The 25,758-nt window shown below is 40.5% G+C and overlaps 1 protein-coding gene across 1 annotated transcript; it reads right to left on the bottom strand.

The window, feature by feature from the left end:
* Positions 1–360: 360 nt before the first annotated feature.
* cUnh21orf91 (chromosome Un C21orf91 homolog) lies at positions 361–24,296 on the bottom strand. The gene is made up of 5 exons (XM_084074583.1): positions 24,193–24,296; positions 22,349–22,497; positions 5,090–5,605; positions 4,296–4,358; positions 361–2,676 (listed from the first exon to the last, which is right to left on the bottom strand). Exons 2-5 carry the CDS (start codon positions 22,473–22,475, stop codon positions 2,507–2,509), a joined length of 876 nt encoding a protein of 291 aa, XP_083930709.1. The 5' UTR covers positions 22,476–22,497; positions 24,193–24,296; the 3' UTR covers positions 361–2,506.
* Between the last annotated feature and the right edge of the window lie 1,462 nt (positions 24,297–25,758).

Genomic DNA, 25,758 nt, shown 5'->3' with positions numbered 1-25,758 from the left:
GGAATCAAATTGTTAGCTTAGGAATGCGAAAAAACAAAACAAAATCCATGGATTCAAGGCTTCATGGGGTGTGCAATTGATAGAACATAAGTCATTTTTTGGGTGAACTACTCCTTTAAGTTGCTATACAACATCAATTTAGCGCCAGTAAAATGTTACTTGTTATAATATAATGGTAGGCATTAAAGGATATGTCCCTTGTTTACAACATAATTTCACCATTAAATACAGAAAATGTCATAATTTGAATAAGGTTAGACAAACTTTTGTTTCGAGTGATTACCCATGGATTAAAACATGGCAAACGCTAATTTATAAATAAAGAAAATACATCTCAATCTAAATATTAAAAATAATTGTATTTTATTTAAATGGTTTAGAAAAAATACAAACTGTTAACATATCACTCCAGCGATAAGCTCCATGAACACACAATAAATACAATGTAAAATTCAACACAGCATAAAACGCAGCCATATGAATTATCAGAAAGGGGGAAAAAAGAACCTGTCCATAATCTAGTCTAGAAGAGAAAGTTAACAGGTATGCATACATGTCAGATACAAATCAAGGGATCCACCACAGACAAACCAATGGCAGGCAGCATGAATTGTTTGCTGAGCAGAGACATTGGTTAAGAGTAAGACATGTTTTCACTGCTAACAAGCCTGCACAGCACTCAGATTCAAAATTCATATAACAAGTAATGGAGAGTGAAAATGACTGGACCCATAAACGTGCATGATAAGACACAAACACATATTTATCAATTAAATCAAAAGTAAGATAAAAGTTTTGAAATGGAGCTCAACCCACAAGGGGTCAAATATATGTAATCTCTTATAAAGAGCATAAAATGGGATGCATTGACAAAGATGAGTAATTAAAAATGGCAATTCAATGATAACAGGGTTTTTCCATGTGCACTATATTTAGGTAGCCAACTGACCACCTTAGGGAAAAAAACAAAGTATTTATTCATATCCTTTCCACATATAAGGCTTCCGATTTATTTCAAAGTGTCTATTTCTTGCATAGGATTCCTGAATATATCTTAAAGCGAAAAGCCATCTTGTTTAGTTTGTTCCTCCTCCCAAAGGGTGTGTTCCAGCATCTCTGCCTGACACCCACCCAACTGGCAAGGTCAGGAAAACCTAATATAATGTTTATTGCCATTACAATTTTGGAGAGCCAACAATAGAATAATCAAGATTCACCGTTTACCATTCACCGACTGGCTGAACCTCAGCTCTGCCTAAGGGGAATGGGCTAATATCTAAAGCCTGATAGATGCAACATGTTGTGAGCTTGAACATCTATTTTTGGTGAACTACATTGTTGTATGACAGAGTATAAATTAAGCATGAGACAATCATAAACCAACCACAGGCTAAAAACACTGTCCATTATGTGCACCCCAACTGTAATGTCAACATTTCTTTACAGTATATCCCCTTCAAAAACCAGTGAGCTGAAGAGGAACAGTATGAATCCATTCATATTTATATTGCTGTAACATCAGCTTAGCCCTCGCAGATCAGTGGTCACCAAATAAAGGAGGGCAAGGCAAAAATCCAAACACACAGAACTTGAAAGAAAGAATTAAACGAAGACAGTTAAAATTCTTAAAATAAAAAACTGGATCAATAATTTAAGTTGCGGTGGTCACATAGACACATACAGTATTTTAAAAAGTAACACGTTCACTGGTAGACCAGTCCAAATCAAGTATTCATCCAATCCCATGGTATAAAATACTGTAACTCAGAACTCACAGCAACAAGAGAAACATTTGCTAATATGGAAGAGTGGTATAGAGCGGTGCTGGTGCAATATCCATATTTGAATATTCTCCATTTTAACTGATAATTAAAAATACTAGTGAAATCAATAAAACTGACATCAGAAATAAAAATGAAATAAAACAAACAGCAACCATTTATGTAGATTAGATTATTTGCAAAGTCTGTATACAGTACATCTAATCAGGCATTCTTAAATAATACCATTGTCTGTGTAGGGGTAACATGTCCAGCAACAGTGGAAAGATCACCTCAATCTTGAACACACAGGACCCCAAGGTCAATATGTGTAGCATTGCTTTGGGCAACTTTTCACACAGAGAAAACGAAGCAATTAGTTTGAGTGACTATGGAATCAGTTCTGGAGCCTGGCTTATGTTCCTGGATCAGCTTGAAGTGATTTAAACACCAATCAACTGAGCTGCAGAACAAAGCGTAAAACAGGACTTTTCCCTAGCGTTCCATGTCAAGCAATTAAAATCTTCAAATCCTCCAAACTATCCTCAACTGCACATCATCAGCCCAACCTGGCGGAGGAAAGCCACATCACCCAATGCACACACCCACACCCTCTCTCAACCCCAAGCTCAACTTCACTGTGTATAAAGTAAAGTAGTGCTACACAGCAGGGCTTGTTTCAGCCTGTCTGCAGCAAGCACGGTTAAGTGGAAGGTAAGACAAAGATGCTGGGCCTTTAGCCTCCTCTACTCCACAGGGCCATTGCTGCTGGCCTTCACACCAGCCCTGCTGATGTGCAGCCACGGCAGCTTGGCACAATTCTTGAACAGCTGCTCTATGGCGATGTGGCGCACGTGCAGCTCCGATGCCAACGAGTCCTTCTCCTGCACTGCTGCGGTCAGCTGCTCAAACACCTCTGTAGAGAGAGAGAGAGTGACAGAAACACAGGGATCAGAGTTAAGCTGTCAATTTACACACGGGGTCAAGTCGTATACAGACCAGGAACAACAAACAAACAGAAGGGAAAACAATAAATCTGGTTAGACAAGCAGGTTGCAAAAACATGACAGAAAACCGCATAATTTATAAGACAAAAGAGAAGCCAAAAACAAACATACAGTATAATGCCAGAATAATGTCAGCCAAGGACATAGTGATGGCGCCAAGAACACTCATTTACTAAGTCTATGGATATGCAAATGCATCCAAAATAACAGATCATAAATTCTAGCACGTATGTGGTCTGCCCTGAATAATGTATGAAAAGCTATAGCCTACACATCTGTTCCCCGTAAAGCTCCTACTTTGAGTCTTTGCAACTCCGTACATAAAGAACAGTGCACTTAACCCATTAATACCCGGAACGCATCTGTGTCACTTTAGATTTCTTTGGCTATTCAAAAATAGCAGATATACAAGCTCATAGCGCGGCACCGAGTGCCGCGCTATGAGCTTGTAGATCTGCTATTTTTGAAAAATCTTGAAAGATTTTTTTTTTCAAAAAACTGTTAGGATTACAAAACATTTTTAAGAATCGCCTCAGGTCTTAATGGGTTAAAATGGTGATGGATGCAGTAAACATGTACAGTATGCATGGCATGAGCCAGCGCACCACAGTGTCTGATTCAATGTGGTTGGTTACGTGCTTTGACTTGTCTGTCCTCCAGAAGCCAACACTGTGTGTTAGACACACCTTTATTGAATTGAATTTCATTCAGTGAAGCCATGATGCCAAAACTCTACTTGGCAGAGAGTACTCCATAGTATTGTACTCTCTCTCTGCAAGCACAACATGTGATGTGGTGAAAAAGCACTGTTAGCCACTTGAACTGGACTTTGTTGACCAGGGTCCCCCAGAGTTCTGTACATGGCCCCTCCTTTTTCCCCTCTACACCAAAATCTCTTTTCCAAAAATAACATGGTCACGACAATGCTTTGTGAAATTGTAGATCTGCTATTTTCACCAAATATTTGTCTATTATGATCAGAAAAGGGAAGCTAGGGTCCATGTGGTTGAAGGACCATACCGGTGCTTTGACATGTTTAGCTCATTGACTACGACGGGGTAAACTTGACATTGCTGTGTCCATTTGATTGTTCTGTTAATTTCAGTACAGTATGAAAATAATAAACATGCAGAGACTTGCAACTTGAGATAATATGCAATCCAACATTCTAAGTACCATTCTGTGTTTTATTTTCTATTTTGTTTTCAAAGTTATTATCAATGCAATTTAATCCATTTTAAAGTGCAAACGGATTTTAAAAGTCACACCGAAAATAGAGAAAAGTTTGATTTAAGAATGACATTCAAAAGATGACATATAGACCACACAATGATGTTTAGCCAGGATTAACTCAATTATTCATTTAATTCTGTAACATTTTAATGAGTATAGAGAAAATAAACAGAACATTCAAAAATAAAGCCATGAAAAGGAAAACACTAAGTATATTTGTTTTATATTCATGACATTTAGGTGTTGTGTGATATCATACCACTTCATACAACATATATGTTCAACAGTGCCTTACTTTGTATCTGCAACAGTAGCTGGTCATTCAGCTGATGGAGTTCCTCCATACTCATTTTAACCACTAAGGGGAAAAACAGTATTGATTAGAAAATGTCAAAGGAACAGCATTTTTGTGAAAATCAGAGACACACCTGTACATACATATTCCATGAGAGCGTACAAATAAAAAGTACTTTAAAATAACCTTATTGCTCAGTCCCATCTTGAGGAATATTAATGGAGGGAATGTTAACTCATGTTGAAACTAGCTGTGATTTGCATCAAATAAAAATAGAAAATTATAAATTGTAAATTAAGTGTAACAAAATGTTCCAACACGTGTGGATGAAAATACAATTTAATTGACAACATAATTGACATTAAGCCTTTTTAGGTTTTCTTTCAGGGTCCCATGAATACAAACAACCCTTGCTGCAGAAAGTAATAGTTTTGGGGTAGTAGAGGGAGACCAGCTGAAGTTTCCTCTGCAAACTGAACGCCCACAAGAAAGGTAAAGACTCTAAGTAGTAATGTAGAACTTATGGTCATGCGTCACAGCTTTGTCTGTCACGTTTAATGAGCGAGAGCTCAGAGGCAATGAGAATCTCTGGATAGCAGAGATCACAGAAGATAATGAAAGGAATGATGCCTGCTATCTGTCTTTTTCACTTCCTGTACTCACTGGTGTCAAGAGACATATATTAAAAAAAGCTTTAATATGTGTGTTGCTTGAAAATGCAATTACCGTTACAATCCACCAAGTCATTCATGTGGTAAATCTAGGCTATAATTATCGTGGCGGTTCATGCTTACGTTCGTCTCGGCTGTGACCCTGGTGTCCGTGCTGTGCCTGGTCTCCTGCAGAAGATTGACTTCCACAGCGTAGACCCCTCCTGCTTTTGCCTGCCCAAACATCATCCTGTGAATCCCGCATCAGCCCCAGCTCCAGCTCATCCTCGTCGTGGCACTCCAACATTCCCATGGTGTAATCGGGCAGCCCAGTGGCGTTGGCCGTGTCCCAGCGTGGTGCGTAGCGGGGCACCTGGGCGTCAGACTGAGGCAGCAGCTTACAGTCACTCTGCTGGCTGTAGCAGAGGAGCTTGTTCCCTCGTCGGCCCGGGCCCTCTGAGGAATCCGAGGGGTCTTTGTTTTGGGCGTACTGGATGATGCGGCTCAGCTTCTGGCTGAGGGCCAGCTTCATGCCCTCATAGGCACTGCGGGACACTTTGGAGCGTGACAGCTTCTGGTTGGCGATGAGGTGGTATTTCTCAAAGCAGTCCCTGTGGCCACGTAAGGACTTGGAGTGTAACAGAGTGGAGGAGGAGACACCTGAAACAACACAGACACAAAGCATTGAGTTAACAAGCGGCCGGAGGCATAGTCAAAGGAACAGAACTCCCATTTTAGGGATTGTTGGACAATAATACACTTGATAGAACATATCCGGCATCTTTACTTAGAAATGAAATGACTGACAAGAATGACTTATTTGAACTATAGAACTCAAGTTAGCTAATAAATTAAACTTCCGTAAAAGCAAGCTAAAACTGGAAAATTCACCTACGGTGACCTCTTGCGTAAGCTGCTTAGTGTGCGACAGATTAGCCACCAGAGCATAGAGAGAGAAGTGATAGCAGATTAACCCAATCTCGACGCACACAAATCTAAAATTGTGAGAAGTCTCACTGAGGAAGCTTCAGAGAATACCTTCTGTCGACACAGAGTACCTGGGCAGCTGTGTTATAGTTTGGCTTAAATTACCGAGACTTCCTTCCAAAACAGACAGATCGCCTGTAATTTACACAGTAGAGACACTTCTAGGATTGAGTAAAAGTAAAAACAGGACACCCTTTTCAGCCACACTGACCAAAGTCAAAACAACCTTGCAGCAAACTGGGTTATATAGAGCAAGTTTTGTTAATGAGAGAGCACAATAAATACCTGAGGCAAGGAAGAGAGAGTGGGAGAAAGGACAGGAACGTGTGTGTGTGTGTGTGTGTGTGTGTGTGTGTGTGTGTGTGTGTGTGTGTGTGTGTGTGTGTGTGTGTGTGTGTGTGTGTGTGTGTGTGTGTGTGTGTGTGTGTGTGTGTGTGTGTGTGTGTGTGTCTGACAAGAAAGAGATGCTTATTCAGGCTTTGTTTGAAAGCCTTCAGTCTACATTGCTAGCAGGTAGCAAGCACCAAACACAGTGAGATTAATCACAATCATAGAGAATGAAGCTCAGCATGGTTTTCTCAGTACTTTTATCAGAAGCAGGGGTGCACTTGTCGCTTCACACCACAGCGTTCCGCGCGTGATTGGCAGGATCATGCTCACGCACATGCACGGATGTGCACGTTAGAACGCGTTCCCCTCGTATCAATGGCTTCTTTGCATAACAGGTTTACAGCGAGTGTGCAAATGTCTCCTCACATAAACGGTATATAAGCAACAAAGCATTTTGGTTACAGTACTGCTACCCAGTGCTGCCAGTATCCTATATGCACGCAACAAGAATGCCTCAGCCACCGTTGAAGAGGAGAAAGATACTTTGTTCAAAGCAAACTTTTTAGTTTTAGCTCCTATAATTCAAGGCATTCCTTGAGAAGATTTACAATGACTAAAACTACACCCATAAACCTAAGTAAAATGAATCACACATTAAAGTAAAATAAAATGCGTGCGACGTGCGCATGCCATTAAAATAGCGTTCCGCCAGTAAAATCACCATTACACCCCTAATCAGAAGCCTGGTCATGCAACTGGTCATGACTATAGCACTGTTACAATTACTTCATGACCTAGTCTAGATAATTGCTTAACTAACCGATATCTTGTTCTTCATCGTATTAATAATTTTATAAAATGATTTAATATCCTTTGTGGTCAATATATTTATTTGAATGGAAAAGTATAATATTGTTATCTAAGTGGAAGAAGAGAAAACCAAATTCAGTTGTTTCACTAAAGAAATAAAATATTTACTCAAATCCGAAATTTGTAAAAACAAGACAGACAAAACAAAACAAAACTATAAAACACATTTAAGATCACCTTCTGTTGTAAAGTAACATCTAAGCTTTTATTGCATTGCTACATAACATTCCTACTTTTGTTTCTTTTTTCTCTGCATATTCATTTTTACAGAACGCCACATAAGTTGATTACAGACTATCAGAAGATATCGACACAAAATAAATACAGAAATACTGGAATATTTAGCGCTGTTCAGTGGCGTAGCTGTATAGACAATACAGCCATTGCGCCTGCACTGGGGCCCATGGGGTCGGGAGGCATGGGGTCGGGGGCTGTGCCCAATGTAGGGCAGAGAACGTTGCAAGTGATTCAGATTGCTGCCTCAAAAGCAGCCTGTGTTCAAAGAACAACTCACATCACACTTCCTAAATAGCCTGCACTGGTGCCCGCCCTAACTATGCTTCGCCACCAGTTCTGTTTAACACTTGAGTCCTATTTCATACTTCGGCTATTCGAAAATAGCCGATACCACACCCCGTGGCATTGCACCGGGTTCATTTTTGATATCGACATGCCTAAATTAAGTACGCCAGGGTTAATGTAGATACAAAAATAAATGTGCGTTTGATGCTGTGTTCAAGCAGCAACAAAGCTACAGGCTACAAGTCATTTTCAATGAAAGCCTGCGAAATGAAGCTACAAACTGACATTCAACACTTGTCGTCTCGTTACAGGCTTGACTCCCTACAAAAAAGTTGATCTGGCTACAACGTTTTTCAATACTCCAATGACGCAGTGAAGCACCAAACAATCATATGTTTTTATTACACAATTTTCACTCCCCTTTTATCTACCCAAAATTCCTGCTCCATTCTGTAAAGAAGAAAAACATATTGTCGTTAACCAGTTCCCTGTGCAATTTAACCCTACTCTTTTCATTTACGCTGTGTGGCTTGAGCAACACAACTCAGCAGCAGTGAATGTTGCTGGACATTAGGGCTGTGAATCTTCTGCCATCTCACAATTCGATTCAGATTCAATTAATAATCGATTAACAAATTCGATTCTCGATTGTTGGGTCACAATTAGATTAAAATAAATTTTAAAAAAAATCTAAAAAAAAATCTGTTTTATCTGAATTATTTCAGTCATATTGTTTTCATCTGGACTTTAACAACCAAGTGTAGTCTAGTTATTTCCAACAGCTCAAACTAAAAATTATATAATACCAGAGAGGGTTGTGTAAAAAATCTAGGCTGTGATGGAATCTTAGATAAGGTGTAGTTCTATTTGATGCAGAAACACATCATAAACCGCTCACAAAATGTAAGGAAACTTGAATTTGGGCCATTATATCTCCCCTTTACTAATACCAATCAGTAAAGTGTTATATATCATTTTTATCGGTGATTAGTCACCTTTACAACGAGGTACAGCTTGTAAGCATCGGGCATTCATGGAATGAGCAACACAGGCAAACGCGTGGGTAGCGCCGAGCAAAAATGTGCCAAAATGGCCTGTTAGACTTTTCTGCTGACATTTAATGTTGTGACATTCATGACATTCAATGGGCTTCAGGTGTGTGCCAGTCACAGGTGTGTGACTGCCTCAGAGGTGAGTGACTGGCACCTGAACATGGGTTCTGCAACTTTGTTGAGTTTGTGTATGCTCCAAGCAGCAACACTGCCCCCATGGAAAGATGCCACTTTTGTCAAGATAAGGCCTGTGCAACAGGGCAAGTGAAGCTGGTGTTCCGTTATGCAGAGTGACAGCATTATTTGGTGTTAGCCCTGGTACCATTTCCAAACTTAGGACCAAGTTCTGTGAGACTGGTGAAGTCAACAAGGAAGACAACAAACCAAGACCCCTTGCTTCACTGAGGAACCATAGATTTACAGGCAAGATTTGCACAACGGTACCAAAGACAGATGTCAAAGTTGCAGGGTCCATGCTCAGGTGCAGGTCACACACCTTTGACTGGCACACACCTGCCTGCAAATGCTACCAGGGCTGACATCAAATAATGCGTAATCTGCGTAACGGAACACCAGCTTCACTTGCCCTATTGCACAGGCCTTATCCTGAGGGGACAAACGTACCAACTTTCTATGGGGGCAGTGTTGCTGCTTGGAGCATACACAAACTCAACAAAGTTGCAAAACCCATGTTGCAGAACGCAAAGTTGCAGAACCCACCTCTCAGCAGGTGTGTGCTGGCAGGTCGCTCAAAACAAGAGCGATTACCAGCAAAAGCATATTGGGTGATTTTGGCACATTTTTGCTCGGCGCTACCCACACGTTTGCCTGTGTTGCTCATTCCATGAATGCCCGATGCTTACAAGCTGTACCTCGTTGTAAAGGTGACTAATCACCGATAAAAATGATATATAACACTTTACTGATTGGTATTAGTAAAGGGGAGATATAATGGCCCAAATTAAAGTTTCCTTACATTTTGTGAGCGGTTTATTTGCCTTGATGCAAGTAACATTAACGAGTGTCAACAAGCGGCAGCTGGACAGTGACACACACACCTCAGCTGTGCCGAACTGAAAGTGACTGGAGTTAGTAAAAAAACTATGACTGAAGACATGAGTGCGTTTTTTGGAAATTGTAAATCGATTTTGAATCGTTGATAATAGGAATTGCGATTGTTACATGAATCGATTTCAAGGACAATCAACCATTCGTATATTATGTTGGTCAAATATGTTAGCATTTTCTCCACCATTGCATAATACAGTAAGCCTGGAAAGAAGTCTCCAAGTTCACCAAAAGCTAGGCTGTGTGACTATCAGGATCCTCTCCTTGCAAATGCTACTTTTTTAAATAGGATCAGCTACAAAACACGGCAGTGGATAATCTTCAGTTCATTTTTGTCCTTGTGCTCGCAAGTCTGAACTGGACTGGCTGATTAAAGAGCCAAAAGCAGCAAATAAACTGTCCCATTATATAAAGGTCAACATGAATGCATCTCATTTGCCTCAGCACATACTAACTAGACTATATAGCTGGAAGAGTAAGAGTGTGACTCAGTCATGTGTGGGAATATCTATTCTTAGCTTGTGTGTGTTGAATGTGCACTCTAACCCTGAGGTTTTAGACAACCAGACATCTTTACAGTGGATTCATCTTGTTAGGGTACTATGACTACAATGACACACACTAGCCGTGCACATGTGCGTGTGTGTGCGTGCGTGTGCGTGTGCGTGTGTGTGTGTGTGTGTGCATATTGGCCTCTTATGTTTAATTTACTCCATTGCAAGATGGTGTCGCTTGCCAAAAAGAACTGATCTACAAGGGATGCAAAACAAACAAAGTTGTTAGCTTTTAGATCAATTATTTTAAGTAAGCAACACAGTCATGCAACAAAGTAAACAAGAAAAGTGTGCTCCTCTGAGCACAGGTCTTCGCCAGGCCGGGTTGCCTACCCAGGACCCGCAAACTTTGGGTCATAACCACTTGGAATGGAATCTGAAAAAAATCTGTAGAAGCAAAGCAAAGTATGTGTTGAAGAAAATGCACTATGGCAGAAATTTTAATCTGGCACAAAATAAGTTGTGTCATGATGATCCAAGGAATCCAGGGGAAGAAATATGTTGATTGTACGACGTACGGTTCAAGAGTTATAGGCCAAAACGTTAAGTGGGCTGTTGTAGGGCTACCATGAGGAGATTTGAAAATTTTGGCTTAGTGGGAATGTGCATGCAAAATTTCCCAGCTATCAGGCGATGCATTCATGATGTGTGGTATTTGGTGCAAAACGGTCACCACCAACTTTGGAAGCTAATCGGAATGGGATATGATAAATGCGACAGATACGTCTTGACTCTTGATTACATGGCTACAGAGATAATGTATACCGATTTGCATAAGGTTTGGACAAAATTTGTAGGAGTAGTAACAAAAAATGTGGCCAAGGCAATCGGATGCTGCATTCATGATTTGAGGCATTTTGTTCAAATGGGCCACTCCTGCAAACTTTGGAAGCCAATCTTAACCAATCAGAATAGAATATGAAAAATATGAGAGATACTTATTAATAACATGACCATAGAGATATTGTGCGCCAATGTGCATGATGTTTGGACAGACAGAATCTGTAGATTTTTTTTACTTGGCCTCCAAGGAGAATGTGTGCACAGTTTATGTGCATAGCAGAGATTATCTGCTCACAGATGGACGGACGGACACGGGCGAAAACATAGTTTCGGCCATGCCTTCGGCCGGGCGGAGACAATTAGGCCTTCATAATCTTTCTACCCAGTCAACCAACAGCTCATAAGCTACTCAGCCTCGGCTCCTGACCTGGACTATGACATATACTAGCTGACCATCATGGACCAGCAACCAGGGTAGTACACGATCAGGTAAAGATCCCATTCTAGCTAAGCAGCTTAGTATTACTGTATTTCACTGTCAGACACAGACAGGCAAGCACACATACACAATTCAGAGGAGCTGACTCAACACTGTTTTGCCGTGGCAGCCAGGGACATTTACCAGTCCAGCATGACACTGATGATCAGCAGCGCTTAAAGAACAGCCTCTTTACTGTACAACAGTTAACTGTCTTTCACTACTGAATAGAACAGTGTTTTTCCAAGTGAGCGTCCTGGGCCTTCAAGTTCTTGTAATTGTGTTAAATAGAGTTAAAGAGACATTTCAGGTGACTTGAAAGAATTTCCAACTAGGGTGGTACAAAGTAAAGGACAGTGGATAAACACTACGGGCTGGTGGGGATGTAGCAGAAAAAATACATTTTGTTCCAATTTAGTTTTGGGTGACAAGGAAAGTTTGGTTAGAAATTTGGATCCACTCCACAAAAAAACATCACATAAGAGTTGTATACAAGTAGTATGTAAGTGTCAACATGGCAACTAAATGGGGGGGGGGGTATACTATTCCCCAGGCTCAGGCGAGATGGTGTCCCTTCATTTGATCTAATCCTGCTCTTTATTTAGCAAGCAACGTTTTGCCAGCCAGACTAGGACCTACTGTAGTGGTTGCTGTCATGGAAACGGTAATCTTATCATGTAATCTGTTCCGAGGGTATCTTTTCATGCCCATGAGAGCCTGCTTTGTTCTCCTGTATTCATCTCCTGCTCTGCAAATATAAATGAGAGGTCAGCCGTTATAGGTAGCCTAAAGTCCCAAGAGGATCAATATACTGTGTATACTCCCTCTCTCTCTAGGTTGTCCTAGAGAGAGAGGGAGTATATGTTCCGGGCTATGGTTGATGCCTACACCCCTGCCCGACCACTTCGGTCTGCCACCTCGGGGCGACTGATTGCCTCGTCACTCAAGGGTCCTTTTGGTCGATCGACACGGTCACAACTTTTTTTCTGTTCTGGCCCCACAGTGGTGGAATGAACTTCCCACTGATGTCAGGACAGCAGAGTCACTGCCCATCTTTCGCCGCAGGCTGAAAACCCACCTCTTCACTACCCTTCCTCTTTGTCTGGCTTACTTGTTGTTAACTAGTTGTACGAACTCTTGTTTTATTGTTGTACTGTTTTATTGGATCTTGTTTAGTCGATACACTTTTTGTATTAGCTCGTGCTCATTTGATTTTGCTATTTTGTCTCATCTGTTTAAGAAAGTAGGTAGCTGATATATAGCACTTTTACCTTAGCGCTAGGTATACTCTTGGTTGCTTGTTTTTGCAGGAAATGCACTTAGGACTTCTGGTGATTAGTAGTTTCGTTCCCTACCTATGTTGAATGCACTTATTGTAAGTCGCTTTGGATAAAAGCATCTGCTAAATGACTGTAATGTAATGTAATGTCCTCAGACAAGCGCCCCATCGCCGCTTCCAGTCATCCCGCTTCTCCATACATCTGGCCAGCTCGTTGGTGCTTCTCGCTCCTGCATCTTTCTTGTTAATGTGGGACATTCTCGTGACCGTGTGTTGGTTCCCACAGCACCAATTTGTTGTCTGGCAGCTCTTGATGTTTTTGGCAGTGTCTTGCTAGTCTCATTCTCCTAGCTGCTATTTTCTCGCTCACCCTTGGTATTCCATCATACAGATTCTTCTTGGGAACATGTGTACTTTTGCTGATGTTAAGTACTGCACGCAACATTCTGGTATAGCACCCGTCTAGAGACTATTCACTACATTTCTGTATTATAGCACACAGACAATGAGGAATCAGCCTAACAACACCCATTTCCTCATGGCTTTACCTTCTACTTTATTGCCAATACCTAGCCTACAGAAACTATGCATGTTTTTGTTGGCCAAATTGTATGATACAAAAATAATCACCATACAAAATGCAATATGTCAACTGTATAGGAAGGTAAAAGTGAAGTGTCACTAAAACTAAACATAAATCTAGTGTAAAGTTAGGCTAGTGCAATTTTCCACAGACCATAAGTTATACTGTATACTAAATTAATGCAAAATGTGTCCTTAAATTTGGACTTCATTTAATAAACAAATATAATATAAAGGCATGGCCCATGGTTACAAACTGGTACAAGTGGGTACTTCCAGTCTTGTTTCTACAAACAAAGCCATTAAAGGAATGCAAAAATATAGCCCGCTATGTCGACAGCCAAATCACGTCATGTTGTCATAGGATACATACTCTAACATATCAAATTAAATGCTGCATTTTTAATTCCAGTCAAACTGGCACTGGCTGTGTATATCATTTATCAACTTTCTTTGACAAGAAATTCATTTAAGAAAGCAGGAATAATCACTCAGTGAGCTGACAGATGTACGTAGACGTGGAGCTGAAAGGGTGGACACTGTCAAATAGTGCGGGGTGGGAAATGAAGTCCTACTCAATATCGTTAAAGGACCATACCGGTGGTCTGGCATTTTAGCTTATTGACAACGACTCACCATAAACTTGATATAATTGTTTTTGCGCAGCCCAAGACCTACCTGACAAATTAGCATAAATTGACATCCCGACCGATAACATTCTACAGACAACGTTGTGTATTCCACTCCAGTGCAAAAAAAACAGGCAAGATATATCTATCTGCCACAGATACACACTTCAGACTCCTTGTGCCGACCTTTGTTTTTGCTTTCATCTGTTTATTGTGTGCACATTGGGCAAGGACACTTGATCCTTGACACACTTTTACTGGGGCCAGGGATGACAGTTGGTACAAGTAGGACAGAGGTCATGGGGTTACGGTGTCCAAATAGAGCTCCTTGGCACAGCTTCATGTGCAGTGTTTGACAGCTGTGCATGCCTTGGTTCTAAACCAGACAGAGCTCACGTGAACAGATGCTCAACCAATACCTGCACTTCTGACACAGGAGAGAAACCAGCATACATTTACAAGATTGTTCATTTAAAAAAATACCTGCACAAAATGGACTAACATTGTGGCAGACCGCACAAAGCATTTTCCTTCACCAAGCAAGTAAGTAAGCAAGCAACATAAGGCTGTTTTTCCAAATAAGAAGAGCACGCTACGGTTGCATAACCCGCTCAGTTGTCATCAAAAACGTAATTCCAAAGTTGCAAAACTCACTTCATAATGTAATTTCACTCTCTCCCTTTGCCTCGCCCGATCCTTCTCCCCCACCCAGAACACACAAATGCATCTTGAGATTACGGCCGATGTTAGTACCAAAGTTGCAGAATGACTGAAATTGTGCATTGTAATAATAATAATGAATGTTGAACAGGAGCAGTAGGATGGAGGTGCTACATCCTCGTGTTGGGGGTTCCTCACTGGCAGGTGAGCCAGTGGGTAAAACAGCAGTAGCAAGCAGTGGGAGGAATTGATTGGCAAATCAAATAAATTGGGTGAGAAAAGGGGTAAAATAATTGGTTACTAGAAAAAGTCCTGGCAGCTTTTCTCAGCTACATTTTCTCAGCTGCTCGTTCATAATGACCTTTAAATTCCAACCTGCAGGGTAAAGTGGTCAACCTGCAGAGTTAAGTCCTCCAAATCAATACTCTAACACAGATGGATAGCTTTCCCTTGCCACTGCTTACATTACCTTCTAGTGTGCTCCTTATCAGTCTATAAGAATTGGCTGTGTAAATCTACAGCAGTGTAAATGGTCAATTAATATACTGCTAGGGGGAAAGGGGGAAAAGGTATCTGTTGGTACTTGGTGATAAACTAATACTATGTGTGGTGGAAATAAATGGTTACCTAACTCCAGTCCATGGTATGATTTAAACTTGAGCTATAAAGTTAAATATGGCTGTATCACTGGAACAAATCAGATTATTCCCATTTCATAGGTTGTAAAAGTGGAAAATGAGCTGCTACGTCTAAATCAACGATAAATGAACATTGAAAGCAGCCTATTTGACCACCAAACATCTCCCAGACAGTAATTAATCAGGGAACCATTCACCATCAGCTGGGTGGGGTTAAGCACTGCATACAGTAGCACAGTCAGCACATTCTGGGCCATCACTGTTTTCAGACATATAACGCTGCCAGGGGCAGCGGTGCTCTGTATACTCAAGGGGTGAAGAGTTCACTCACAAAGCATGCCCCTTTTAAGCACACACCACAATAGGTCTTGAACAGCAGCGCCCAGCATCAGCGGCAAATTCATCATTCCAGGGCATTGTGCCTCTAGCTGTAGGCATTTTCTGCCCTCATCACAGGACTCAGCAAAAAATCCATTTGCATTATGTAAGGACATGGAGGAATCTGTTTGGGTTCAGCTGAATCTGGCACCACAACAGACATGTTTTTTTTTAAGAATGAGCAATACACTATGGTACACAGTATCATACTTATAGCACTAATAGCAAGATATTCCAATCTTTTGTGGGCATCATACAATTTGACTTAAAAAGGCCACTCACTGAAGAGGCTCACCCCAATAATAATATTCAATTACGCGGTCTGACACAGTAATGTCAAAATGCGTCTCTCTCGCTTTCTCTCTCTCTCTCTCTCTCTCTCTGGGTCTGGTCAGGTATGTTGCCATGTTAGTGCTTTGTTCAGATGTGGGCTTTAAGTGAATGATGTCTTGCTCCCATGCGCAGTGTCTCTCACTCTGTCTGGTGCACATGCACACATGTGTGCGTGTCATAGGTGTGCGTGGTATCATGTCACGTTTAGTATGTTGTGTTAATCAGATGTCTAGCAGAACTGTAGAAGCTGAACAGTTAAATGCAAATGGCAAATGTGTTGTCACTTTCAGAGACTATTAAATAATTTAAGTTTTCCTATCGATGCATCAATGAGGTTGGCACATAATGAATGCATCATTACATTGGTACAACATATTGGGAGTCATTTTGATATCTGTACATGGTGCGGGTTTCTGTCCACCACTGGAGACTAGGCATTTCAATCCTCAAATTAATCAAAAATGAATGATATTAAACATATTATTATTATTATCATTGTATATTATTGACTTTTGAAAAAACTTTGGGTTTTTTATTATTTCCTAAACTTTGCAAGGTCTGGATACAGACCTACATTATTACTAATAATGATTTAGTAATAATGAATCATTTAGTATGTGACGACAATAGAATTCACTGTAGTCCCAGTATATTACTGTCAAACGAATTAGCATAACATGCTGGAATGGCAATGGGAGAGACCGTTTTCACATGCCCTCCTTGGCAGCATAAGTGCTGGTATTGCCTGATAAGCGTTTTCATTTGTATATTTTCTAACAGTATAGTACTTTATACTCGCATGAGAGGTGACAGTAAGCACGCAAGACTGTAACTTTAATCCATCGGAAGAACAGAGGATAAGCAAAATGGTTTTCTCACTCTTTTTTTCTCTCTCTCAATCATTCATTATCACGGGGACACGGGGGTTAACAGGTGGAGTTTAAAATCTCATGTCCAAGACGACATATCTTGAAATGTCAACATTGCTCAACATTGCTTGCTTTATTTTTTAAACAGCCACTTCTTAAGATTACAGACAGCTGTGTGTGCGCTGCAGTGATTCCCCTTTCGTGAGCCCCTTCAGTGTGTCTCTGTGCCTTTCTCTTTTCTCTCTGTCTCTCACCCAACCTCTCCCTATAAACGGAGCTAATTTTACTTACATCTTAGGAAAAGCCATCTTCATGCAACATATTTAAGTTTCATGTTTCTTCATAGCCTATTGTCAACATTGCTCTGAAGCATTTTGTCACTGAACAGTTTTTGGCTGCAGTTGAGTATACAGGCCCTCTCGTCTCGCTATTAAGCACCCGCATTAAAGCATGCTGGCTCTTATCTATTGCTCTGCCAAACAAGATCAAACCAAACAAGATCAGTGCCCGTTTTCACATGAGTTGGATTTCCTCTATACTTCCTGCACTTTGGCTATGTGAAAAAGGGGTAATAAACAGATTGCACATTGTTGTTGTTCAAGGTGTTCAGAAATACTGGTAGACAGCTACTTTTAGAAAAAGGATACAGGTCTCCACAGGAAACACACTTCAGCTACAGTATTCAGCTACAGTATAACAAAGTCTGTGCTTCCGGAACACACAGCACCCCCCACGCAGTGCTTCGCAACTCCACTTACTGTAAATCTCCCCTAGCTTCCCTTTTCATGGGGCGAACGTCCGGCAAAAATAACTGATCTACAAGCTCACAAAGCGTTACGCGTTGTGAGCTTGTAGACTGGCAATTTTTGTCCCGGGGGTACACTGGTCAATGTAGTATACAGGGTTCAAGTGGTTAATGTTCCCATTTGCAAGACAATAAAAAAGAAATGACTTCATATCCTGTTGACATCAGCCTTTTGTTAGAGTCATGTAAAATACAAAACTGTAGTGTACAGTCTTTTCATATCTTGCTATGCTTCATTATATGACGCCACACGTTGTGTGTCAAAAATAGCCAATTTACAAGGCTATTTTCGGCATGCCACACCAGCATGAAATGAAGTATAAATCAGGCTTTCGAGTTGGTGTAAGGACTGACTTCAGCTGTGCATAATGTCAGCAGCTCACGTGTAAACATACACGTGTGAACATCACTAGTTCATGTAAACCTTTGAGCAAGGCCTCAGGGGAGGTCGTGCGTAGAAATGAAAAAGGTAAAATCTGGGTGTGTTCTTGACAAGTGCGCATCCAGAATTCAATGTGTGATCATAGTCTGCGGCAGTCACATTTTAAATATGCTCTTTGTAATATAAACATAACAGATTAAACTTTATAGTTGAGTAAAACAATACAAGTTTGACAATGCACATGTTCAGTAATACATAAAGATTAGTGAGGTAAGGGAAATAGTGAATGAGAAGAAGAACCCACCACTGTGTTGAGTGTGTTCAGTCACATATTTATGCGAGGGAAATATTTTGTTTTTTTTATAAATAAGCCAATGTCCTGTAATCATTAGCAGATTTCATTTACACCATTTACAGGAGATGTGACATAAATTATTTAATTAATGATAATTTGAGACGTCCTTTGCATTGCAGCAGGCGCTGCACGTTCTTTTAGCAACAGACAATAAATAAATCATTCTAACCAACTTCTCCAGAAAAGGGTTTTAGGGAGATGGTGACTCGTCTCTTGGGGTGGGGGGGGGGCAGAGTCTAGGTACTGCTCAGCATGCTTCGTCTGCCTTCTTTGCACGGACAGTGAGCAGCCTTTTGTTCCCTTCACTTCTATCCTAATGAATCCTGGCACATGATGAACTGGGGGCATTATGCCTGTGCAGTCAGTGGGCAGATAACAGGGCCAGGGGTTCCTATCAGCAAGGCCTGAACTAAGCACAGTCAGCTGAGAGATCGTCCCTATCACCCGGGTAGAACTCGTCTATTACATCGACACATTTGTCCGCTATCCCCTCAACTCTGCTGCCCAACAGTTACGTAAGACCCACTTCATACCATGCACCAACTATATCAAAATCAATCTTCAGTTATTTCTCTATTAAAATAGGTACACACCATAGTGCTATTGTGTGTATACTCTATGTGACATACAAAAGTGGAGAGTGCTGATGAATCATGACTCAACAGGCTTATGTCAAGTAATTCTGGATCAATCAAAAATGTATACATGTATTTTATTTAACCCATTTAGACCTGGAAAGCCTATACGTTGTTATACCCTTCAATCTAGGAAAGCATCTGTGTCATTTTAGATGTTGCTATGTATATAGCAACATGGTTTGTTTTTTACAAATTTGAATAAAGAATTCTGGTGTTTAGAAAACAAAGAAAGCGTCCTCATGTCAAACGGTTAATGTTTTACAGTTTAACAAAATATACGGCGACGGTCATATACAGTAAAGACTTGCCATGCGTGAGTGCAAAGAATTACAGTAACGGGGAAAAGGAATGAAAATGTGTTTTGAGACACAGTTGGATGGCTTGCAGAGGGGGAGATATTTATTTGAGACTTGGAGTTGACCAGTTATTGAGAAAGTTTAATAAACATATTTGAGTAAACAAGCCTAGTCTTTTACAGGAGTAGTTAAGTCACAGCATAGAGCTCACAGTGAAATGAATGCCAGCATGGACAATCTTTAGTGTAAAACTAAAAGAATCTCGTATTTGGGAATATCATGGGTTTTTACCCAGATGCCAAACTTGCAATATTAAAACGATTGATGTAATAATTACAATGTCTCCTCTATTCAAACAATGGCTCTTTTTAAAAGTCTATGTCTGTGCTGGATGAGACAATATCGCAGCATCATGCTCCGTTTAATATTATTAACTTATCTTTAATATCACAATCCAAATCATATCCTTAATGTTAACTATTCGTATGGAGTGCAGAGCAACGTTTTGGAGATATGCAGGCATAGGAGAACAGATATTAGTGGTTTCATATCCAAAGAAAATGCCCGGTTTGTAAAAACAGCTGCGGGTGGAAATGCCATGCCAGAAACGTATCTAAATACACATTATTATGGTGCAGATTTTAGAGCTTTTTCTTTTGTCTCGCCTTAATATTAGCATAGGAAAAAACAATTGGTGAACTTCCCTTTAATTGCTGATGATCCAATTACCAATCGGAACAAATGTAGTTGATCACACACCTCTGCTTATTATGCTTAACATTTGGGGAAAACTAAATTAAACAAGCAACAAAGCGCTACAAGGAGTAATTAACAATAGAAGGAAACTTCTATTGTTCCTAAATTTCTTCAAGCATGGTTGATACATTTTGGTGACGCATAATTCTTATGGTCGTGTGTGTGTGTGTGTGTGTGTGTGTGTGTGTGTGTGTGTGTGTGTGTGTGTGTGTGTATATAGTTTTCTCACTCAATAGTAAACAAACCAACCTACAGTATGAGTGTATACTGTGTGTATGTGTTATCTACAGTATGTGCTTATGCAGATTAAATCGGTACAACAATATAAAAGGTTAAGCATGTAAAGCCTAAAATATATCAGAAAAAAAACTGAACAATTCAAAAGCAAACAAAGGCCAGACTAAACAATCCATACTCCCTCATTCAGTTCACCTTTGTCATAACTGACCATTCTAGTCCTGTAAATATTTGCTGCATGAATTCCCTCTCCTTATCAAGGGTAATGATGTCTGATTCTGAGAATAATTTACTCAGCTAGCCTAGCCTATATGATACCATTTTCAAACTCCCCCCACTTGTGTAAATGCACTGCTTTGCTCTCAATCGCAAAAAAAACCTCTTGTGGATATATCAGACAAATAGTGAGAGAGAAGCATATCTAATCCCCTCAGAGCCACTACACTTGTTCAAATAGGCTGCTCATTAATTAAGAGCAGAAAAAGGCACTTCAAACACAGGCGCTTGTGCTAGAGTGACACATCAAACGGGAGCCAGCAGAGTAGCATGCCCCGGTGATGACAACAGGCCTTTCAAGCGGCCAATTATTCAGCACAGAAATCTGACATATTCCTCCAGGAGAGGATATGATGAGCAGAGAGAGAGAGCGGGTGAAAAACAAATCTCTCCATTACGATATCAACTGGCGTGAGACATTTTGAGACACACAGTTCACACATGGTTAAAGTACAGATACATTGAGATGGGTGTTCAAGGGTGGTACTGACATCCAAGCCACATCACCAGCAATAACCTTCAATTCCTTTCTATGGATTCATACCATCGCAAACTGGCAGAACAAGAACCTTAAACAACCCAAGTAACTGGAAAATGCAAAAGACTAATTGTGTGTTATGCAACAGTTTGCCACGCTGCCTACATCTTCTATCTAAGCTATATATTATTTCTAGCACAAGGGAAACTTGCCAATAACAAACGCAAGATGACCAGCACTCACTTCAAAATCTTCTGATCTAGGCACAGGCAGCACAGGTACACGGACTCGTTTCAGCGTGAGCCTTCCTCAGCATGTCAAATGCTAAGGAAGGCTCACGTCGAAATCTTGTGATTATTAACATACTTTATTTGAACCGTGTACCCGGCAAAAGACTGTTGTTTGACGAGTGCTCGTTTACTTTGCAAACTTGCCAATAAGACATTAAAAAGAGACAGACTTAAAATTTCAAGCATACCTTTCTGATAGCCTCTCATGTCTCTATCAGTGCACATAAGGTTAGAGTATTTAATTCATAGGCAGCAGTAGCTGAGTGGGTAGCGAGGCCGCCTGGAAATCGGAAGGTCAACAATTCGCCCTTCTACGTGTTGAAGTGTCCCTGAGACAGACGCCATATGGCATCCACTGGCACTACTATGGATTGGTAAATGCAGAGGATTGGTAAATGCAGAGGACAAGTTTCACATAATGTATGTGCAAATGTACAGTGATACATATCCCAACAAGGAGGGCGGACAATAGCTGAATTGGTAGAGAGGCGGGACAAGATTCCCCGGTTCGCCTCCTGGCCCCGGCTATGTCCCTGAGCAAGACACCCCCGAAGTGCTCCCCCTGAGTGCTCTTCATAACCATCGGAGCAGCAATCAGCTGGGTGAAGCTGAAACTGAATACCCCCCGCAGGAATATAAAGGTCTGACTAAATTATTATCATAATATATGTCATTTGACAGTAAAGTCACCACCCAGTTGGAAGAAAACAGCCCTCTGTGTGCCAAAGACTACACAGCCTGCACGTTGCTTTGAAACATAAGCTAGCACGAATGCATCAGTTGCATGTGAAGAGCACGCTTGGCTCACAAGATCACTTTGTTTGCTCTTCGCTGCTGCTGTGAGCAAACAGGAGACGGAGGGAGCTCAGGTTACGTACCTTCAATACTGAGTTCAAAGCAGACATGGCAGAAGGACATGGTACCGGTGTCTGTCTCCAATTTGCAGACGCTGCAGATGTTGTCATCATTCAGGTCAATGTTCACAAACTGCTCCTCTTCATCCATAGTGTCTCTGGGAAAAACAACACTGTAGGAGAGAGAGAACACATGGCAAGACATGAGCATCTAGGTCACACTCATGAATGAACTCATTAATTCATCAACAGTCCATTCTATTCCTCAATTAGCAGAGAATAAAAATCCAATGGCTATATGTTTTTTGGTTCATGATCAGTTGACATGCGACAAGTATGTATGCCTAGAGCAGAGCATAAATCCTATATACTTAGCTGACCTAAACTAGTAATTTTTCACAAAACACCAAATCTTTTTGGCAAAAATAGAAGATCTACAATCTCACAACAGTTCGCATTGTGAGCTTAGATATGCAATTTACGCTGATTTTTTCACAGTCAAATAGGGACGTTAGCGGTTTACTGTGTTATGGTTTTAAGATTTAATTCCCACTTATGCCAATTTTGCTTTAAAATGTATGTACAGTACTCTTTATGGTAATATACTGTATGCAGTATGTACTGTATGGAGTATATTACCATAGATTTGCATGCAGTAAATGCATGTACATTTGTATGCAATATATGTAATTTACATGTTTTGACAGATAATGCACAGTTAATTTTTTTACCCAAGATTGTCATCCTTGGCTTTATATATAAGCAACTACTGTATGCCTAATATCTCCTTCAATGTAATCTCTCAAGATTCAGCAGCCAGCAACTAAAGCAAATTCAAAGAGGAAAACTATTTTTTTCCCCCGATGGGTTCCCAGATTGTCTTCAATGTAACACCATCCTTAGCTTAGTTCAAGACATGTTTCAAAGCTACAGCTATCTTTACAGAGAAAGACAGCAAGGCTGTCCAAACTTGGAACAATATTTACACATGATACTGTAGTGTAGATTTAACCCTCCAATGTACATAGGTTGGGTTCATTTCCAGATTTGTTGCAGCCAGATAGCTCATTTGATTGCTTTGCCAAAATAATCGCTTTAACCTTTGTCTATTTCTCAAGAAGACAGTCTGCACCAAGATAACAATATATCACGACAGATGCAATAGAATCTGGCCAATCTGAAATGGTTGGAAATGGAGGCAATAACAGCAAAAGCATCTGAGATTACCTCCCGTTGGCCAGCATTTAATGACTTGCTTCCTCAGAATTAAAGGTTAGAGCTGAGACACACACACACACACACACACACACACACACACACACACACACACACACACACACACACACACACGATCTTCTTTAGAAGTTAACTGCTTTGTTCATTTTGTCAGGTCAGTCAAAGGTGTTTGGAGGTGGAACCCCAGTGGGGTGCCTGTGGACCCCTGTGGGGTGCCGTGGACCCCTGCGGCGTTTGTCAACTACAACAAAGACCAACAACAACGAGCCCATGCGTTCTAACTTTCCATCTGTTCTGTTCACACATGCGACCAACGTTAGGCCCATCATGTCAGCTAACATATGTCCACCAAAGAGGTACACTTCTCCCCCCTAGCAGGCATTTAAACTCCGTGTGAAATATGTCTTTTATGAACATGAATATGCATAATACACCACTTCAATGTGAACGTTCAACACGCACTAACGACGTTAACAGTTATAAACCATACATGAAGTTAAGCTAGCGAGGCTGACTGCCTTTCTGACTGATTCGTGACCCGTTATTCTGCGATACTCCACAAAGAAAGACCCAGCTAAATGCCATTGTCAGGTCTAACATGGTTTCGGTATCGGCTAAAAGCTCACACTTACCTTAAAATATATTAACACTTTTCAGAGAAAGGTTGGGGTTCTTGACGAACCAACGATTCGTGTCCTTCCCTCCCGTAGGAAGACAAATCAATAATGTGAGCCAGGATGACCAGTGTTGCCAGGTTGAGTGAGAGAAACAAGAAACCATGTGTAGGAAAACAAGCCCAAAATAAGCCAGCCCTTCGCCCTTTAAACATAATACATTGGCTATTTGAAAATAGCCGATCTACAAGCTCGCGACGCATTGTGAGCTTGTAGGTCTGGTATTTCCCCCAAAAAATCTTGAAGAAATGTAACAACATTTTAACAACACAAATCTTATCTTGTATGGGGGTCCCTGGCATAACATATTTTCAGATGGGGGTCCGCAGACAAATACATATTAATTTGGGGGTCCTTGACATGAAAATGTTTAAGAACCACTGTTTTAAACAACAATAGGAAACAAGCCCAAAATAAGCAACTACACTTTAGAAACAACCCCAAAAAACGCAGACAGCTGTCCGCAACCACCAATGCACAAGCGACAAAACAAGCCCAAAGTCGCTTATAATACGCCGACATGGCAACGCTGGCCAGGATGACGACGAGCGTCACGGAACAAGCGCCACCTCCTTTTGGAATGATCCATGAGTTTACCAGAGGGGTGCAGCAACACATCAATACACCATGAAGAACATATTATACACAAAATGAACGAGGAAAACAAATATTGCGACAAAGTGCAAGAATGTAAAACGTTATTCTGTTATGCGCAAAGTTATAATTCGACGATATCACCCGTACTCAAAACATTATTTTTTTCGTATATCCCCCATAGTCAAGAGTTGGTGCGTATTTTTGGCGTCATCAAAACATTTACACAGATCAGAAGAGATACATATTTGATATTTTACGGTTTATAAACGCATCTGATTGAAAGCTCGTTTTCTATGGTGAACACTCAAAGGATGTTTTGAATTGAAGACACAAGCATTCAACACCCTCCAATCTATAATACCCATAGATCCTGCCATGACGTTTCCTGATCCTTTCACTGTCTTTCACATGAAGTCACGCACGTGTGGGAAATTCCCGCGACCTAATCAACCCATAACAAGGTGGAAAACAAAACTGATGGATTCATGATTTATATCCTAGTCCTAGGCAAAACAAAGGCAGAATGTCGACGTAATTGTTATAAAAAAAAAAAATAATGATAATAATAATAATAATAATTATTATTATTATTATTATTATTATTATTATTGTTATTATTATTGTTGTTATTTTTATTGTTGTTATTATTTTTAAGTCTTAAACATGCAAACGATTAGCCTATAGAATCGATACCCAATCAATGACCTACAACATGTCTGCACTTTTCAACACCAAGGACATGATAATTAGTGGTAATTAAATTGTCAAGTAGTAGTTGTAAGCAAGCAGTAGCCTATAATAGGCTAGGCTACATTAGGGTTTCTCTTTCAAATGAGGCTGCAGTCCCAGCATTATGCAAGAGCCATTGCATCCTTTGCTGTGCTTTACTGAACCGTAATTTTCTTTTTTAATTTTTAAATAAATCAG

This window comes from Gymnoscopelus microlampas (assembly GCF_963454915.1).
Source record: "Gymnoscopelus microlampas genome assembly, chromosome: 12".
NCBI lineage: Eukaryota > Metazoa > Chordata > Actinopteri > Myctophiformes > Myctophidae > Gymnoscopelus > Gymnoscopelus microlampas.
Note: the sequence above shows the minus strand (reverse complement) of the source record. Positions and strands in the feature narration are given on the sequence as shown.